At 40.1% G+C, this 15,119-nt stretch overlaps 1 protein-coding gene across 5 annotated transcripts in view; it reads left to right on the top strand.

Moving 5' to 3' along the window:
* The first annotated feature begins 2,480 nt into the window (after positions 1-2,480).
* LOC129702787 (succinate--CoA ligase [ADP-forming] subunit beta, mitochondrial-like) overlaps positions 2,481-15,119 on the top strand; it is a 45,393-nt gene continuing 32,754 nt past the window's right edge. For all 5 annotated transcript variants that reach the window (XR_008724436.1, XR_008724435.1, XM_055644766.1 and 2 more), the window contains exons 1-3: positions 2,481-2,639; positions 8,036-8,219; positions 13,982-14,081. Coding sequence is in view for 3 of the 5 variants with exons in the window: in XM_055644766.1 (XP_055500741.1) it covers positions 2,487-2,639; positions 8,036-8,219; positions 13,982-14,081 (437 nt within the window). In the remaining 2 variants the exon portion in view is untranslated. The remainder of the gene's footprint in view (positions 2,640-8,035; positions 8,220-13,981; positions 14,082-15,119) is intronic.

The following is a 15,119-nucleotide window of genomic DNA, read 5'->3' as shown; positions in this document are numbered from 1 at the left end:
CCGAGATTCAAGCAAATTGGTCCAAGAATTGAATTGAATAAATTTTATTAACCAAGTATGTATACATACAAGGAATTTGCCTTGCTGCTTTGCTCGCAAGGATATCAACACGATATACAGTAGACAATTAAAAATAAAACATTATAATTTAAACATGTGAAGAATAAAATAAGATACCAGAGCAAAAGGTAGCAATGTTACAAAAGTTTGAGATTTTAAAAATCAAGTCTGTAATTTATCCCATCAGATAAAGCATAAAAAGTTTAATTTGACACCTTTCATACCTTCAGTATTAAAAAAGTTATGGCCATTTTCATACTCGGAAATTAGCATCTTGTTCCCTATTGCTTTTTCATTGACAACACACAAGCTGTGATCGAGAACAGTCAAAAGCCCATAACTTTCTTAAAAATTAAGAGAACTGAAAGAAATTTTTAGTTATTATAGATTGAAGCATTCTGAAACAAATATGAAACAATCTGAAGATGGGTTTTGGCCCGAAACGTTGCCTATTTCATTCGCTCCACAGATGCTGAGTTTCTCCAGCATTTTTGTGTACCCATGAAACAATCTTACTTAGATGACTTGAAATTAAAGCATATAATTAGTTAGTTACCTAATTGTAGCTAATTACACAATTCAATTACTAGATCTAAACATCTATCCGTTTCTTAAGAATAGATTAACATTTTTAAATACCTAAGTGTCCAAATAACATTCATACAAGAATTCACAATATAACATAATTTTTAAATCTCATTTTCATGGGTTTATAGGCCAAATGGAAGGAATTTAATGTTGAATACCTGTAAATTAATGGCTATTTAAATCAGCTTGCGTGTGGGTTTTTCTGGAACGCTATCAATTGGAATGTTGCGGTTGCAGTGGATCTAAACCCGTATCGGCAGCAAATACACTGCCGGTTCGTTCGGGGGGAAAAAAAATCACAGTTTCGCTACTTAAAATGTGAATTAAATGCATCTTAAGAAACACTTTTATACACAAAAATAAACTACTTTCTTTTACCTGTCCCCTACGTAAAATCCGTCCCCGTTGTCGGCTTCAGAAGCTGATTTTAAAATCACTCCAGCGAATAACTTGTCGGGCGAATTAAAAAAAAAAACACAGAACGGCCGTCGTAACGATTCCTCAGCCAAAACCTGCACTCCAACAAAATATAATCCAGGACCAGGAGTGAGAAACCCGCGTTTTAACCCCACCCCCCCCCCTCCCCCTCAAACGCGCCAAAACCGCGCACACGGCCAGTGGCAGAATTGCAGCGCTGCTGAAGGTAAGTATTGTAACATACCTACAAAAGGAGGCTACAGACTTTTGGCCTTTGAATAGAGCTACTACTGTTGAAAAAGTGCTGTTTTTATGTCTGGCTGTGATGGCTTTGTAAGTCTGGAGTCGCCTCCCAGAGGGAAGTACTTCAAAGAGTTTGTGGCCAGGGTGAGAGGAGTCAGAGACAACAGGCAATAGACTATAGGTGCAGGAGTAGGCCATTCGCCCCTTCAAGCCAGGGCCATCATTCAATGTGATCATGGCTGACCTTAGCCGCTTGCAGCCTGGCCTTTGCAGTGTACAGTTCGTCAATGAGGGGGAAGGTTGCAGCCAACAACTTTCTGGGCTGATCGAACGATGCGTGGCAGCCTCCGGTGTCTCAAGAGAGAGTTAGATTTAGGGATAAAGGGATCAAGGAATATGGGGATAAAGGGGTACTGATTTTAGATGATCAGCCATGATCACATCGAAGGGCTAAATGGCCAACTCCTGCACCTATTTTTCTATGTCTGGGCTTTCAAGCTCCTCTATCTTCTCTCAGAAGGTAGAAAAATTCCTTGACAATACTTCCAGCCTTCCTGATGCAACGGTGGAGACGAAATTGAAGGTTTTTGGGGGAGCAGATAACCGCTACAAATCAGAAGGTCATAAGGAATTGGAGTAGAATTAGGCCATTCGGTCCATCAAGTCAACACCGCCATTCAATCATGGCTGATCTATCTCTCCCTCCTAACCCAATTCTCCTGCCTTCTCCCCAGGTGACCTCTGACACCTGTACTAATCTGTACTAACCTGCATTAAAGATTACACACAATACAATCTTAGCCTTACTATATTCAGAGGGGTTCCCCTTGTCCTATTAATCCCTTCTCCACTTCTGCAAACTAAAACGAACCTGTGTTTCTCTCATCCCCGTGTCTGCCTTGAGCTCTTTTTTACTCTTTGCACAAAGGCTGCTTGAGTGTTTCCAGCATTTTCATTGTCAACAGCAAGATGGAGAGGCGTTTGAGACGAAGGCGTCAGACATAAAAAAGGGAATGGTCCGAGAGCCCCGTCAAAGAGCCAGCATGAGCCGATGGGCCGAGTGGCCCGGGCGTCACCTTCCGCGTGCCCTGATTGGTCGGCTGCCGGTCTCGAGCCCCTCCGTGCAGGAGGAGGCGGGGCGCGGGAGGCGGTTCTGCGCAAAGATCTATTGCTATAGGATGTTTGGTTCTGCGCACGTGCCGAGTGGCTGTGGGAGGCGCGGGATGGCGACGGTCGGCTGCCGTTTTCTGGCGGGTTTGACCGCCGGCCGTTGCCGAGGTGGTGGGGGTCACCTCTATTCTATTTGGGCGGTTGTTCACCACCGAGCCAGGGTAAGTCGCAAGAGATGGGACCTGGCGCGATGGGTGCGAGCTACTGCGGTGACGGGGTCTGTGCTGGGCTCGGTTTCCAGCAGGTGGGGGGGTCCACTGTGACCCCCACACCCCGTGTCCTGGGCCGAGATGGCTGGGACTCGCGCAGGATGATGCATTGTCACAAGTGCGTGTGCGAGGTTCGTCCCTCTCCTGGGCAGCCTGGCTTCCCCTGTGTTCACCGATGTTTCGGCATCGCTTCTATTGTTATTCGTGCAGGTTTTGTGCTAGGTTAATAAGGTCGTTGCAATCTTAGATTTTTTTTTCTGCATCGCGCGTAAGTGTAACAGTGACTTTGAGCATGACCAGCTCATTGTTACTTGAAAAGTGTGAATTCGGAGGTATGCCTAAACAGGCTATACCAGTGTTTCCCTAGTTTACCCCCGATCTTCATTACATCTGAAATTGTCCAAATTTCTCTGGTCTATATCCCAATTTACAGTGAGTTTTGCGGACCTGGTTGTTTTCCTCCAGGTTGACCAATGCCTCTATGTACAGTCCATTCAGAAAGTATTCAGCCCATATTAGAAAGTATTCAAGTATTCTAAAATTGATTTAAAATGTTTTATCTACACACAATACCCCATAATAAAAAAGCAAAAACAGGTGGTTAGAAATTTTTGCAAAGTAATTAAAAAGAAATAACTGATGTAAAGTGATATTTAAGTATAGGGTGATTTCACTAAAGGTCACTGGAGCGTAGATCCGCACCCGCGTGACCAAAAATCTCAAGTGGAGGACATTCTAGAGATCCGGTACATGTTAGTGGATGGGAAAACACGCACTTTCCCACCCGTTAAAAACAATTCCAGAATATCGGGAATTATCGCGTTTGCTCGCTGAATTGCATCAAAAGTAAGGCATTATTGACTTTTGATGAAATTCAGCGAGCAAACGCGATAATTCCCGATATTTTGGACCTTTAAATCTCCACGGCAAATGTCGGCTGTTCACTTCCGCTGGATTGGCACCTTCAGCTCCCTCTTTAATTTACCTTAGTTTCTATCTTTTTTTTCCCCTGTAAATCTAGGTAGCTGTGCCTCACGGTCACCCCGACTGGCACAATAAATTGCAGATCAAAACCTGGCCGTTTTCTATGTTTTTAACGGGTGGGAAAATGCGTGTTTTCCCATCCACTAACATGTACCGGAACTCTAGAATGTCCTCCACTTGAGATTTTTGGTCACGTGGGTGCGGATCTACGCTCCAGTGACCTTTAGTGAAGTCACCCTATTCAGACCCTTTACTCAGTACTTTGTTGAGGCACATTTGACAGTGATGACAGCCTCAAATCTTCTTGGGTGTGACACTACAAGCTTAGCACACCTGTATTTGGGTAATTTCTCCCATTCTTCTCTGCAGATCCTATCAAGCTCTTGTCAGGTTAAATGGGGAGAGTCGATGCACAGCTATTTCCCAGTCCCTCCAGGGATGTTCGATTGGGTTCAAGTCTGGACTCTGGCTGGGCCACTCAAGGATATTCACAGCCTGGTCACAAAGCCACTCCTCCGTTGTCTTGGTTGTGTGCTTAGGATCGTTGTCCTGTTGGAAGGTGAACCTCCGCCCCAGTCTGAGGCCCAGAATGCTCTGGAGCAGGTTTTCATCAAGGAACTCTCTGTACTTTGCTCTGTTCATCTTTCCCTCGATCCTGACTAGTCTCCCAGTTCTTGCCGCTGAAAAACATCCCCACAGCATGATGCTGCCACCACCATGCTTCACCGTTGGTATGGTATTGGCCAGGTGATGAGCGGTTCCTGGTTTCCTCCGGACGTGACACTTGGCATTCAGGCCAATTAATTCAATTTTGGTTTCTCATGGTCTGAGAGTCCTTTAGGTGCCATTTGGCAAACTCCAAGCAGGCTGTCATGTGCTTTTACAGAGGAGTGGCTTCCGTCTGGCCACTCTACCATAAAGGCAGAGGTGGAGTGTTGCAGATATAGTTGTCCTTCTGGAAGGTTCTCCCATCTCCACCGAGGAACTCTGGAGCTCTGTCAGAGTGACCATTGGGTTCTTGACCAAGGCCCTTCTCCGATTGCTCAATTTGGCTGGACGGCCATCTCGATGAAGAGTCCTGGTGGTTCCAAAGTTTAAGAATGACAGAGGCCACTGTGCTCTTCGGGACCTGCAATGCTGCAGAAATTATTTTATATCCTGCCCCAGATTTGTGTCTCAACACAATCCTGTCTCAGAGGTCTACAGACAATTCCTTTGTCTTCTGTACTGTTAACTGTGGGACATTATATAGACAGGTGTGTCCAATCAATTTAATTTACCACTGGTAGACTCCAATCAAGTTGTAGAAACATCTCAAGGATAATCAATGGAAACAGGAGGAACCTAAGCTCAATTTTGAATGTCATAGCAAAGGGTCTGAATACTTATGTGAATGTGATATTTCAGTTATTTCTTTTTAATTACTTTGCAAACATTTCTAAACACCCGTTTTCGCTTCTTCATTCTGGGATATTGTGTGTGGATTGATGATTTAAAAAAATGAAAATCAATTTTAAAGTAAGGCTGTAATGTAACAAAATGTGGAAAAGTGAAGGGATCTGAATACTTTCTGAATGCACTGTAAAATTGTCACTTGTGTATGAAAAACCCCTCCCTACCTTAGTTGTGGTTGTAATCCCCTGAATATATTGACCCTCTATATTTATTTTGCATGTCCTTGTCTGTTATACCGTTGTCTGTAAATGTTTATTGCTAGACTTCCTCAAACACATTCCTTCCCCCAAAGCACTAATTGAAACCTCCTTCAGTGAAGTATTTGGCTACCTGTACCAATGGGATTTGGACAGGTTGAATGAGTGGGTGGATTTATGACAGTTACGGTGTAATATGGATTGTGAGATCAGCCACTTTGATAGTGAAAACAGAAAGGCAGATTATTGTCTCAATGGTGAGATATTAGGAAAGGGCAAGAGCACTGAGACCTGCATGACCTTGTAAACCAGTTGCTGAAAGGCATTTTTCTGTGTTGTGATTATAACGTATCATTTTCCTTAACAACTGATTGTATCTGCATGCTTTAAAATCTGTACTAATCCTATGCGCCAGCTCTTGGTCCATAATTTTTATGGTTTGATGACATTGTCCTTAACAACAAGATAAAGCATCACGGAGCTGGGATACATTACTGCAAATATAGAGAGGCTATGACAAGACTGGAACGGAGGATTATGTGGCGTTTAATCTCTTCCTCTGAGAAAAGAGTTCTTATAATGGAACAAGTGAAGTAATGGTTCACCAGACTCATTCCTGGGATGGCAGGACTGATATATGAAGTGAGGTTGGTATGATTAGGCTGTTTCTGTTTGAGTTTGGAAGGAGGAGAGGGATACCTCATTGAAACTTATCAAGTCATGGTTGCATTGGATGCTGGAAGGATGTTCCTGTTGGCGGGCGAGTCCAGAACCAGGGATCACTTGGTAAGCCATCAAAGGTAAAAGATCAAAGAGGAGAAATTTTCTAGCCCAGCAGTCAATTGTGGTCAAATGATTGAATACATTTGAATGAATGAATGCATAAGTTTATTGGCCAAGTATTCACATACAAATAATTTGCCTTGGTGCTCTGCCCGCAAGTGACAACATAACATAGTGACTGTTAGGAATGACACATAAAACATTAATAATAAAATATTACCGATTAAACATGGGAATTAAATAAAATAAATAATTAAATTAAGGAGTTGATGGCCAAGGGTCGTGGGACAAAGGAGGAACAGGGTAATGAATGGTTGATAGCCATGATATTGAATGACAGAGCAGGTTTTAAAGGCTGAATGGTCTACAACTAAATGACTTCCCCTGATTACATACATTTAACTATGGATAGTCCGTGCATACTAGCGAGAATTTGGAAGATCAGTGGGATGGATCAGGGTGGATTTGCTGGCTGATGCAAAGCTGCAAGCAACTTCTGGTGGGTGTGAACAGGGCATTTCCTTGTGTCTTCGTCTCCCACCCCCCTCCCCTCCCCTCATATCCGCAGCAAGTGAGATCCGAGTCAGTGAGCTTTTCTGGCTCGCTCTCCCATCACGGCTATTTCTGTGATATTGCCCCACATGTTTTTGTTAATTTCTGACATATGAAGCTCGGGTTATGCACAATTCTTAGGAATAGAACCTGGCAACTACCGAGATATTAACTTTGGGATGTTTTATTACATTGAGTTGCTGTGTAAGTGTAAAGGATCTTTCTTTAATACATTCAGATTGATTTTCTTTGAGTAGGAAGGAACTGCAGATGCTGGTTTAAACCGAAGATAGACACAAAAAGCTGGAGTAACTCAGCGGGACAGACGGGCAGCATCTCTGGAGATAATGAATGTGTGACATTTCGGGTTGAGACCCTTTGATGCATTAGTTGTTTGTTGTTTCAAGTAACAATACCATTTCATGCAGAAACAAATTCATGTGCTGAATAATTAATGATTTGGGCCCTCTACAATTTTTATTAACATTTATTCAGTTTGCAACATGCAGATAGCTTTTATACCTCCTCAAATTCCCTCTTCAGTTGCTTACTTTAGTTCTTTCATAATTGTATGTCTTTTATACTTTCTTGTTTTTTTTTAATGCAGCCAGCAAAAAAAAACAACAGTTGTTTATTAAATCACAAAATTAGCAGAAGTTGCCTAGAAAGGCACACCTTTGCAAGTTTTCCCTCAAAGTACCATACCATCCTGACAGTACCGTGAGAATACCTTCACTAGACTAACTGCAGCAGTTCATGTATTTCCATGGTCATTTAGGATGGTCAACATATGCAAGCCTTCAACTACCAGATGACGCATCAATGTTGAAATGGTTTCATTTAATGTATGGAATGTTTTAACCAATATTTCCAAAGTTTTGGTGTCAAAAATTTTTTTTCATGTTTTTTTACAATGCTGTAAATTTGAAAGTGATTTATTGAAATGTGTTTCCTATATGATGCTGATTAAGGGAATCTAATGTCTACCAGGATTCTCTGTTTTTTGCTTTATGCTAAAATAGCTGAAAGTAGCTGGTCGCTGGTAATTCTTATGGTCAGTGATGAGCAGAACTGAAATCAGTTAATTATATTATGCCTAATGCGACATTTAGTAAAACAAAAATCAGGCTACGTCAACTTTTAGCCATATGTGTGATTTAGCATTTAATAGTGCTGCCATCAAATTCATTTTTGAAACTGAAAAGTCATTGAGTTAAACTTTTTTAAATTGTGTTACGTTGTTTTGAAAGATGCAGTAATGACTCTCAAACTCTCTGTGCTGCAGGTTATACCCATAAATTGATTTGGTACAAATTGTTAATTAAGAACATTTGTCTTTTTATATCAAATTTCAAATAATGTTTTTCAAATTTTTAGGCGCTTGGTGTATCTTCTGGATTGCTTTCAGTCATTGGCTTGTGGCAAAACCAACAGCAGCACAGGAACCTTTCCTTGCACGAATACCTAAGCATTCGTTTACTAGAAGATGCTGGGATCTCTGTACCGAAGGGTAAAGTTGTTTCTACGGCCGAAGAAGCATATGATACTGCCAAAGCAATTGGTATGATAATTTGATTGAAATAATTTCCTTTAATTTGCTAGGTAAAACATTGATGTAAATTTAAAACTGAATGATGTTTGATAGCAGTCTTAAATGTTTGAATATTGTGAACAGTATAAATCTTGTCAGAAAAGGAGTCATGGTCTATTGTGTCAACCTGTACCATCACAGAGCAATAGAACACAAATAATTAAAGATGAGTGTTTAATTATTGCAGTGAATGGTTGCAAAAAGATAAATTAAGATTTTCAGGAAAGCTCTACGTCCAAATTGCAAACAGAAAAATAGGGAATGTTTTGAACTGTTCAATGCTTACCTTGGTAGTAAATATATTTTGCCTTTATATTTTTATCTTAAGTTATACTTGGTTCTTTAAAGAATAGGATGAAGAACAAGCTGGTAATTGATTGAGAATTGGAAAGTTCAGCATTTTCTTAATTAGTTCTTCTGTGAGTACAAAGAAGAAATGGCGGCACATTTGGATGACAGTAACAGGATCGGTCGGAGTCAGCATGGATTTACGAAGAGGAAATCATGCTTGGCTAATCTTCTGGACTTTTTTGAGGATGTAACTAGGAAAATGGACAAGGGAGATTACATAGGAGATTAGTGGGCAAAATTAGGGCACATGGGCCCTAATTAGGGCACATTGAATGGCGGTGCTGCCTCGATGGGCCGAATGGCCTACTCCTGCTCCTATTGTCTATTGTCACTTCCCCAGATATTTGCAAAGAGGTCTTCACAATTTTTACTGAGCTGAGAATAACTGCTAGATCTGAATCTGAACGTCTTCAAAAATGAAAAATGAAGCTGCCTTATAACATAGCTGCACTGATAAGAACTGAATACAAATATTTCAGTGAACCCTATTGATAAAATATTGTGAAAGGAAATCCAAATCGAGTAGGATTAATATTCCTCGATGTTTACGCAACAAAGGAATGACTTGCCTAGGGCCTGATCGTAGGCTACCGACTTTGAAGTGTCATGGTTTTGACACTAACAGAATTCTCACAAAATAAACTTAAATTTCATCTGACTTAATTTTGTCAGTGCTTTTACAGCAGTGAGATAAAACAGATGATGCTAAATTAACTATTTCACTACTCATGCCTGATTATTAAATTTCTAAATCCATATAGTTAGATGAGAGACACCGCATGGAAGCAAGCACTCTGACCAACCAAGTCCATGCCGACCATTGATCACCCATTCACACAAGTTCTATGTTATCCCACTTTTTCATCTTTTCCTACGCACTACGAGCCAGTTTACAGAGGCCAATTAACCTTCCAACCTGCACAACTTTGGCAGGTGGGAGGAAACCGGAGCACCCAGGGGAAACCCACGGGGTCACAGGGAGAACGTGCAAACTCCACACAGACAGCATCCAGGGTCAGGATCAAACCTGGGACTCTAGTGCAATAAGGCAGCAGCTCTACCAGTTGCGCCACTGCTGCCCCAGGATAATTTTGCATTCTGCTGTATGAAGTTTGTAAATTTATATTTTTGTTGACAACCTAAACTAATTGAATTAAAATAATCTTAATAGTTCGAATCTAGCTCAAAGGCAGATCAGATATAAGATATACCGAGGATAACATTTCAGAAAATATAATCTCCACCAGTGTTTGGAGCACAACAAGATGATAACAATTTGTCTTAAATAATATTAATTAAGAAGTCAACAAGAGAGCCCTGAAATGTTAACTTTCCCGTCAAACAAATTGTACATGCATAAAATGCTCTTGCAGCACATTTTCAGTAGAATTTCACTTTTATCTTTGTCTATAGTAATCATAAAGGATGCATTTCAGAAATTGTATATTTGTCTTGTCTAGATAGCTAAGTACAAGGAAAAACATAATTAGAATGTATCCATGAAAACATTTAACTGCAACAAATCCATATTGTGCAGATTGTGAAAAATGTTTTTACGTTAACAATGGTAGATTGGTTTGTGTTATCTCCTTCCACTGTTCCCAACTTACCCATCTCAAGATTCCATTTTCTGCAGCACTTTGTTGCCTACACGTATCATCTCTTGGCCACTGTCATTATTTCCTCTCTTTCCTTCTCACCTGACTCCATCAGTCAATCACCCCACATGGATCCACCCATCGCTTGTTCTTTCCCCCCCACCTTAATACTGGTTATCTTCCCATAGCCCGTTGAGTCTAGATGAAGTGTCCCAAGGTTGACTGTCCATTACAATGTGGCAATGTTATCATTGTTGTGAAAAGGATCCCCAACAAAATTGGAGTTACTGAAGTGAGCTCACATAACCGAACAATAGTTTCTGCTAACTTGAATCCCCTTCCCTTCCCAATGACGATCCAAAATCGCTGATCCTTTTGTACATTTCCTTCAAAATGAAATGGTCATTCCCTAGAAGTTTATCAAAATTCTTACTTTTGTTTTTGGGGCAAAATTATATCATTAAATGCTACACAACACCTGTTATATGATCAAGCCTTGTTTCCCTTCACCAATGAAACTTGGATCTGCTTAATGTTGCACTACGTGTTCAGTATGCTTTAGGATGCTGTGGAGGCAAGAAAAAAATATTCTGCAGATGCAAAATCTTATGTGCTTCATCACTTGTGTGTGCTGCATTAATTTCATCATGTCAAAGCCAGAACAAAACCTTAACTTAATATGTAAACAAGAAAGTAATTCTTGGCTCGGGTCATGGTTATTTTGAACTTGCATGCAATTTGTTCACAGTGTGGTTGCACCTGTAGGAGAGTGGAATTCAGAATGTAGAGTGAATGACCTTCCATTTATTTACTTTTAGATATGCAGGCTATCCGGCTAAATGCCAGTGAGTATAAAGTGCAATAAGAAATGATTGCTTATCAGCAACTCGAACAATTATGTTTTATTGAAAATAGTAAACCAAAATTTTGGCAATGGGATGCATCTGAAAATACTTATTTTTGAATATCAGGCTTAGCTTCGAGAGTGATTTGGAAACCCTTGCATTCAACCCTAATTTGAAAAGCTTGAGCACTGAATCTTAGATCAATTTGATGGAGTGGTATACTTGGAGATATTGCCTGTAAAATTAGTTATTAAATCTGGGTTTATTTTATTTGCATCATCAGATAGCTAGAAAAAATGTCATTTTTGAATGGCAGGGAAATCTTTCATGTGTCTTTAAAATATTTGTCTCTATTCCTACACTGTAAAAAACTCAATAACTGCTCAGTGAACATGCTATCCACTCACTGTCAGTCATCTCCATTGTAATAGAAAGAAGTGTCATCAACTGTAAGGGCTTTGCACAAGTAAGTATTACCGATAATGATTTGATCTAGGCATTTCTAATTATTTATTTTTGGTGCTATGAAGCTTTTCTGGCAACTCTGCCATTCAAGTTATTTCAGTAGCCATAATTTTTAACTTGCCTTGATGTAAGCCTCTCCCATGGAATTGCAGTCATAATGATTTATGTTGTAATTAAGACCGAAAAAATATGGCAGGTGCCCAGAGATTTTACACCAAAAGCTCCCACACATTCTACTATGTTAATTAGATAATGTTTTATTGTTGTTGGGTGTTTCAAGGATTCAATTTATTAAGATGTTGTTGTAAACTCTTCTGTTTACCTAAATTTAACAAGGAGATCTTGCACTTCCTCCAGATGTAGCAGACTAAGAGTAAAATTAAGAATGTTGTTTAAAAGTAACTTGAGGTGTTTGTTTGTTTATTTATAAAAATAACTATTTTACAATCGCTTGATAATAGTAAGCATAAAGACGTGAAATAATAAAACACCCTGTATAACAGCATTGGGGTAAATCTTTGGTAACAGAACTCAAACCAACCTGAACACTGCTTAACTCATAAGCATATTTGTTTATTCATGTGGGAAATGAGTCATTTGTTCAAGAACTCTCCCATGGCAGCCATAGTACAGCAGCAGAAAAGATTGTTATTGAGACACAAGAGCCTGCAGATGCTGAAATCCGGAGCACAAAACATTCTGTTGGATGAACACAATGGTCAGGCAGTATCTGTGGCAAAGGCACAAAGCATCTCTGGACTGAATGAATAGAATGAGAGATGAATGAATGAGGAAATCCAATATAAAGAGGTGAGGAGGATAGGTTTAAGGTGAGCGGGAAAGACAATAGGAACCTGAGGGGTAACATATTCACACAAAGTGTGGTGGGTGTATGGAACGTGCTGCCAGAGGAGATAGTTAAGGCCAGTATTGTTGCAATGTTTAAGAGACTGGTACATGGATAGAACACGGTTAGAGGGATATGGGCCAAACGCAGGCAGGTGGGACCAGTGTAATAGAATATGTTGGCCGGTGTGGGCAAGTTGGACCGAAGGGCATGTTTCCACATTGTAAGACTATTCCTCTATGAGTTGGTAAGATTGCAATGGCTCTTGAAGGGTTGATCATAGATGTAGGCAGGTGTGGGAGGGAAGGGTGGAGATAGTAACCGGCGCTGTAACTTCATTGGTGGGGAACAGAGGGCTGCTGCTTTTGGAATCTGATAAGAAAGGAAGGTGAAGAATAGACAAAGAATGTGGGAGGGCAGATGGGAATAGTGAGGGGAGGGGGCCGAATGTGCAGGTGATGGCCAGATGGAGTGGGAGTTGCAGGGGAAATGTGATAAGACCCTTGGCTTTGCAGAGGGGGAGGGTTCAGGGGTTTGAAAGGATGGGTGTGTTTGGGGGGGACCAGTAGATTGAGAGGGTTAGCAGATTACCTGAAATAGGTGGATTTGATATTTGTGCCCCATATAATATATATGCCTACATCGATAATATATAAATATATTGATATATTATATGAATATTCAATATTGAATTAAATTAATCTGAATATTGAATTCAATATTCATTTACCATTCACTACCCAGGCAGAATTTGAGGTGCTGTTCCTCCAGTGTGCATTTGACAATGGTGGAGGCCAAGGATAGACAGGTTGGTAATGGGAATGAAAACAGGAATTGAAACGGATGGCAACCTACTTGGACCCTTTGCCATTGTACATTGTGTAATTTGTCAAAATAAAATACTGTAATTCTGGAAATCTGTTCTGACCCCCACTCACCCCCAGAAAATGGCTGCAATGGTCAACAGATTAAAAACAAAGGTTGATTTTGTTTTTTACTCTGCTTTACCTGCAGGGTATTTCCAGTATTTTGCTTTATCTCCCTATTAATTGTGCTTCCACTTTGCAGTTGGAACCATTATAGCGAGACTGATTATAAAAAGTTATTAGATTTATTTGTGCCAGAATCTTTTTTGAATGGCTCCAAGAAGCTTCTTAACCCTTATTTCCCAAATGTGATGTTTTAAAGATTATTGATCTTTGGATGCCTAATTTGAGCTGTTGACTTTGTTATGCTTCATTGGGTGGTACCTAAATCTCTACTCCAAAAAGGTGATCAAAGCTGCAGAACATGGTCAAATTGGGCTGAACTAATAAATCATATGGCAAAGATTTATTTGTCTTTACATGCTGCTGTTGCATACTATGTCAGTGCATTCTTTGATCTTCCTGCTTTGTCATGTAGCTCAGTGCTGCTTAGTTCGTATTTATTGGGACCGATGTATGGATCGGTGATTGGGCCAGTATTGATGAGTGATTGGGCCTGTAGTGATGAGTAAGCTAGATGTATTTTGTCAGCTGTTGGTCCTTGGTGCTGAACAGGTAAGTAAATATCCAGGCCAGGGTCGCTTATAAGTAGTTCAGCAGAGTTTAAGCCTGTACATTCACTCTTTATTCTATACCGCAGGTTCAAGAGATCTTGTTGTGAAAGCACAGGTTTTGGCCGGTGGCAGAGGAAAAGGTGTATTTGAAGGAGGTCTGAAAGGGGGCGTTCGAATTGTTTATTCGTAAGTATTTCAAAACAACAGATTTTTCAGTTCATATTCAAGGTGTTGGATTTCAGTAGATTCTCTTTTTCTATTTGTGAAATGAGATTCATACATTAAAGATGTTTGAGTGACATTAAAGTGTATGTGATTGAAAGAAACAGCACCAATATTCTGCTCTCTTCTTACATATTTCACTCTTTGTCCACGTTGAGCAATACTGCTAACAGCTGATTAGATATCTTTCCAAATCCTTTCCTGAATTTTGTTGTGTTTTTTGTAAATAACATTGCCTTCAATTTAGATTTGCACAAGTTGAAGCCACTTCCACCATGCTCTTATACAAATTGTTAATAAATGAAAAGTAACAAATCATGAAGTTGGTTCTTGATGAGCCGAAGTTCACCTTTATCTAGCCTGGAAATTTTCACTTATAACCATGCTTCCTATTCAGTTCTTAAATGCCTGTCTATTCGGCTGCCACCAGATACTCTGTAAATCACAAGCTTCCATTGAGCTTGTGTCAGCTGTATGATTGAAAATATCAGTAGTTGTAAAATTTACATACTATCCTTTACGTAGAAAAAAATTATTGTATGCGCCCAGAAGCACGAAGAAAATCGTGACAAGTAGGTGAAGAGTAAGAGAGAGTCAAGAGTGGACATTGATGCTGGAGAAGGGATAATGGGAGATGGAAAAATAGCAGATGGATTTTATACATTTTTTTTGCATCAGTCTTCACAGTGTAAGCCATCAGCAACATGCCTGCAATTGGAGTCAATGGGCAGAGATTAGCTATAACTAAGGAGAAGATGTTTGGGAAGCTGAAAGGTCTGAAGGTTGAAGTGGCTTTAGAGATTGTAGAGGCATTAGTGGTGATCTTTCAAGAATCACTAGAGTCAGGAGTGGCTCCAGAGGATTGGAAATTTGCAATTGTTACTTCACTGTTAAAGAAGGGAGCGAATCAAAAGAGGGGAAACTATACTGCCCTACTTTGACAAAAGGAAGCAACCGACAGAAAAGCGTTTTCTTGTAAATGAGGAAAATGTGTTTTTCTTT

The sequence above is a fragment of the Leucoraja erinacea genome, chromosome 13 (assembly GCF_028641065.1).
Source record: "Leucoraja erinacea ecotype New England chromosome 13, Leri_hhj_1, whole genome shotgun sequence".
NCBI lineage: Eukaryota > Metazoa > Chordata > Chondrichthyes > Rajiformes > Rajidae > Leucoraja > Leucoraja erinaceus.
This window is presented reverse-complemented; position numbering and strand designations above follow the sequence as displayed.